At 40.0% G+C, this 5,153-nt stretch overlaps 1 protein-coding gene across 1 annotated transcript; it reads left to right on the top strand.

Moving 5' to 3' along the window:
* Positions 1-204: 204 nt before the first annotated feature.
* On the top strand, positions 205-4,930 carry pde6gb (phosphodiesterase 6G, cGMP-specific, rod, gamma, paralog b). The gene is made up of 4 exons (XM_046354400.1): positions 205-350; positions 2,068-2,301; positions 2,413-2,453; positions 2,573-4,930. The coding sequence occupies exons 2-4, from the start codon at positions 2,156-2,158 to the stop codon at positions 2,647-2,649; spliced, it is 264 nt and encodes an 87-aa protein (XP_046210356.1). The 5' UTR covers positions 205-350; positions 2,068-2,155; the 3' UTR covers positions 2,650-4,930.
* The last annotated feature ends 223 nt before the right edge of the window (positions 4,931-5,153 follow it).

The raw sequence follows: 5,153 nt of genomic DNA, 5'->3' as shown, positions 1-5,153 counted from the left end.
TAAACAACAATTGAAGACCACTTTGGAAAACAAGCTAGAATACAATCAACACTAAATGCATTCAAGTTATTGCTGTCTTTGTGCTCCAACTCCCTCCATCCATCTTCCCTCACCCCCTCTCTTCTGCTCCCCACTCCTTCATGAGTGTCCCCCACCCCCTGACCCCCACCTCAGGCCACAGCAGCGATGACAGTAGGTCAGGGATGGGAGGCGGGACACTCCTAATCTGCAGAGGTGAATATAAGAGGTCCCGCAGCCCCACCTGGCCTTCATAGCAAACCTAGCATAGACCCACACACACATCCAGAGCTCACATCCACTGGTCTGGCTAGCCTTCACCCAAGAACCCGGTGAGTAGAAATAATTTCCAGTTATTCACATGAACTTTGCTGTCTTATAGGTCTATCTTTATGTCGTGTTGTGGTCTCTCTCTTGCCGTGATGTGTGTTTTGTCTTATATTTTTAATCCCAGCCCCCATCCCTGCTGGAGGCCTTTTGGTAGGCCGTCGTTGTAAATAACAATTTGTTCTTAACTGACTTGTCTAATTAAATAAGATACAAAAATAAAAGTTATAGATATGTAATATTTCAGAAACAATCGTCTAACTTGCAAGGGTAGCCGCTGGGTACACCCATCCATTCAGAAACTTACTCCATGATGACAGACACTTGATGGATTTTGTTACTGTACTGTTCAACATTTTTTGTAGAAAAGAGAAGTGGGAAAGAGTAAAAAATTAGCAGAATATTCTATTTGAATTATTGAAGTCCTTGTCCTGTGCTGAGACAGTTTTGAGGGGTGGGTCGGAGAAACAAACCAATTTGCGTTAAGTACCTACACCAGGTGTAGGGTCTTAATATGATCACCCTGTTGTTGCAGTTCCTGCTCAGCAGCTAATTCTAACTTGGAGTGTATTCAAGGTTTAAAAATACTTCTTACATTTGTAATTTCCACTTCAACATTTCAGACTTGATTTGCCCTAACTAAAAATGTAACCCCTACAAAATGTTACATTAATTATAATCCACACAATAACTATTATTTTCCTGATGTGAGAAACTGGTTAAATTAAGATCCTACAGTATATCTGTAGTTTGCAAGCTATGAATATGGCCCGATGTGTTTTCCAGATAATTGGTGCTCATCTGGTTCAAGGATGAATATTACAATTAGACAGAAAGTTATTGATGTTGGAAATGTGTTTTAGACAGAACCACAATATGACATTGTTTTGTGTATTTATTTTCAGAGAGGTCTGTATAATGCTAGTTACCTAATTGTGGAAAGCAAATTAGGCTGATGTTTTATTTTCTTATTTCATTGTTTTAGGTTTCAATTATCAATGAGCCATTGGACATTAATTTTGATATTGCATCAACATAGTTAAATTGGATCCAATATGAAACATTGTAGGTCATGAGCCATGTTGTGAGTTTTTGGAATGTCATTGTAAGAGAGGATAAGATTGAGCAGCACTTTAGACAGTCTGCATGCTCAGCATATTCTTAATGTTGTCCTTGTACTAATGAGATTAGCCCAAGTGTGGATGGCTGGCTGCTGACTTGAAACGAGGAGGGTGGAGATGGTGGGGAGGGGGGTGCTTATTAACTTGAGCTGGGATTACATGATGAAATTGGGTCATCATTTTGCGTCACTCAACAAAGTAGCCTATCCGAGATAGACATTCAATTACAAGGGCAATATGCATTTAAAACGTAATCCCACTAATATCAGATCAGTAAGGGGATAAGGCATTAGGTTGAGCCCTCAGACAAGGTTGTGAGGGGCTGTTCGTTAATTGAAGTTCCTTATAAAACATGTAATAATGTAGGTATCAAAGCAGATAGCATTGGTGTTCAATATGCTCCGTGTTGTTGAAGATCGTCTTGCCAGTAGCTATCTCCTTTCTTCTTTTCTTTATTCAAATTTCTTCCATTCTAAGCTCCAAATGTTCAATACTGAAGAACAAGCTTTTAGTGTCATAAAAATGTGAGCACTAGATCATGTACTGTAGTTTTGATGGAATGGTCAAAATTGGATAAAATCTGTTTCCCTCATTTCCCCAGTTGAGGAGATCTCATCAAGACGACAACACTTCAGAGGTGGATTGAACACATAACCACCTGCACAAAAAAAAAATTCTAACTACTAACCATGAATCTCGAGGTCCCCAAGTTGGAGATCAAGTCTGCCACCCGTGTCACCGGGGGCCCTGCCACGCCACGCAAGGGACCCCCTAAATTCAAGCAGAGACAGACTCGCCAGTTCAAGAGCAAGCCCCCCAAGAAGGGAATCCAGGGGTAAGGCCACATTTATTGGGTTTTCTTAGTTTCAAACAGTCATTCGACAAGTGCACAATGACATTTTCATGAGTTTTGATTATAAATAAATTAACTCTGTCTCCTTTACAGCTTTGGTGATGATATCCCTGGAATGGAGGGTTTAGGCACTGGTAAGTTCATTACAACTGTTCGTCTACTCTACCTGTACCTTCCCTAAAAACTGTAGAAAACCATAGTGGGTTTGCTTGGTCTACTGACTGTTACTAAACATAATATGTTTCCTCTGCAGACATCACAGTCATCTGCCCCTGGGAGGCCTTCAACCACCTAGAGCTTAGCGAGCTGGCCAAGTATGGTATCATCTAAATCTTTCAGACCTCCACCATCCATCCCACAATCCTCTACTTCCACCTCCATCTACGTACAACCAAAGATTGTGGATACATGAAGATAGTTCACTCAAGCAGTTTACTATTGTAAAAAATATTCAATGTTCCCGTCTGTGGAAGTGGGTGTTCCCTCTCTTTCGTGAGCATGCTTTGCCACGTAAACTCACAGTTCCTCCATAATAACTGGCATGTACACACGAGAAAGGAAACAGCTGGCTCTGGTTTAGTTATTGTTTCTGAGCAAGAGAGATGTCTCACTCTGGGGCACCCCCTCCGGCAGGGTGGGGCAATAACTAGACCAGAGCGTCCCCACTCCAATCAGCAAAAAATGAAGGTGGGATGTGTCACTTTCTCTACCGTCTCTGTTCAAACCATCCATCTGCCCCCAGCCCTCTCACTGTGTTTGACTGAAACTATCAAAACATATACCAAAGTGAAGAACCCCCCCCCCCCACCCCTCCCCCCAAAAAAGGAAAGCGGTACAGAAAAGAACCGTCTCCATCTTTAACTGGTTTCTTCTTTTGTTTCTGCAGCTGCCAAAGTTCACATACAACATGTCTGCTCATGATTAGGACTCTGTTCTGGTATCTGTCTATCTTTATCAGGTTTGCAGCGATATTCTATCTAGGATTAACCAGCAGCCATTTTCCTTTTTTTCTCCTCCCCTGTCTCCAAGTGCTTCTCTCCTTATATCCTCTATTTTGCTCCTCTTCGTCATGGTATACAACTTTCAATTTACAAAAAGCAATGCCGTCTCAAAGGTTGAGTAAACAAACAAGTGACATACCCGTGAAATGGGTGGGTTCTCATTTCACGTGCCTCGGCACTTCTTTTATCACCATAGATGAAATCTGTCATCGATGCCGAATATCACACATATACAATCTGATTCCTGTAGAGATGAGACAGTTGCTTGTCATGGCTGAGCATAATGTGTAGTCTGTCACTGGTACAAATTGGATGAAACAACATCATCCTCCTCCCCCTTTCCTCTCCCTCAGGATCCCCAATCCTTCGCTGGTTACACACACGACTTTTAACAGAACAAGGATTCTATCATTCTATCGTCCTGTTTAACTCTGGCATCCTTATTTCCCACATTTTGTATAACAAAGAAGAATTTGTGACTATCTTTATTATGTAACGTATATTTTAACTAAGTATTCTCAGGGATATGAACTTGTTTTATGGCTTGGGAAAAAAACACCTTGTCATTGGCAATTTTGGCTCTTGCTGTCTTTACTTTTACCACAAGCAGCATAATAGACATTGAATGGAGATGAATGAGTGTGCAACATTACTACAACAGATGCAGATTCCCCCACAAACCTCAGATGTCAAATTTGATTTCTAATTTGATTCTCACCTGATAATCTACCATACTAGGTCACTGTGATTGGGCAGCAGTAGTGATGTCTTGTGTAATCTAGTTTAGGTTACCTTCCCCAATGCTCATGTTGACGTCTCGTTGTCACTTTATTTAGCTGGGCATGTCATCTCTATTTCATGAACTTTCTCTATAATTCATTCATTCCATCCATAATTTCATCTCATTCCACAATTATCATGCTTTCCATCATTTTGTTTGCTTGTGTTTCACTGTAGTCTCATATTTGTATCGTATTTCATGAGATCAATGTACACTTATGTATACATTGTGGCCAGTCACATTTTAATAGCATATATAATGTATAGATTTATTTTATTTTTGCATGTTCTCTGTCTTTTACTTTGTCCATCGCATGTTGGCATTGTGTCTTGTGTATATTGTGGGTGTTGCACACTTATTTGATCATTATGTCATATTTTCATTATGTCCGTTTTATTTTGTACTTGTCCATTTGTAGTTTGTGTTGTGTAATCATGTAAAGACCATCTTTCCTCATCATTATCTCTCTATCATCTCATCCATCATTTTTTAAATGCCCTTAACTTATTTTATCTTACCATTTTCCATTCTTCTCCTTTTCTGGTAAATCAGTTGAAGGCCATGGATAGCCTACAAAAGCTAGTTTGTGTTGGAATCCTCACGCTGACAGTGAAAAGTTACTTGAGGGGTTTGTAGTCTTGCAGGATGGATGTCCACGTTGTCTCAGTTTCTTGTGAATGTAAAATTAGTAGCAGTAGATGAATGGTAAGAAATAAGGGATGAGGAAGACGGATGCTTCAGCTGCCAACATAGGCTACTCATGTCATCAGAGCTCTGTCCTTTGTACAGGATCAAATCAAAATAAAGCTAAAAACAAAAGGAAAATAAATATTTTGCCTGGTTTATTTTTTAAGGTCTATCAAAATATATCATATATTTGAAATTACAATATCTCCAATAAAGAGGATACATTCCTAGCTGGCATAGTCGTATCAATAAAAAACAAGTGTATTGGCATTTCCTGCCACTGGCACAGGTTTAGAGCAGTTCATGACACACATCCACATAGAATTGGCTTTCCAGACTACTGTACCAGAAAATACAGTGCCTTC

The sequence above is a fragment of the Oncorhynchus gorbuscha genome, linkage group LG06, assembly GCF_021184085.1.
Source record: "Oncorhynchus gorbuscha isolate QuinsamMale2020 ecotype Even-year linkage group LG06, OgorEven_v1.0, whole genome shotgun sequence".
Classification (NCBI taxonomy): Eukaryota; Metazoa; Chordata; class Actinopteri; order Salmoniformes; family Salmonidae; genus Oncorhynchus; species Oncorhynchus gorbuscha.
Note: the sequence above shows the minus strand (reverse complement) of the source record. Positions and strands in the feature narration are given on the sequence as shown.

Bases quoted from the DNA above. Each gene is read 5' to 3' on its own strand.
- pde6gb (XM_046354400.1), top strand. From the start codon at position 2,156: ATGAATCTCGAGGTCCCCAAGTTGGAGATCAAGTCTGCCACCCGTGTC. The intron at 2,302-2,412 runs GTAAGGCCACAT...TCTCCTTTACAG, and splicing joins CCCAAGAAGGGAATCCAGGG to CTTTGGTGATGATATCCCTG. The intron at 2,454-2,572 runs GTAAGTTCATTA...TTTCCTCTGCAG, and splicing joins AATGGAGGGTTTAGGCACTG to ACATCACAGTCATCTGCCCC.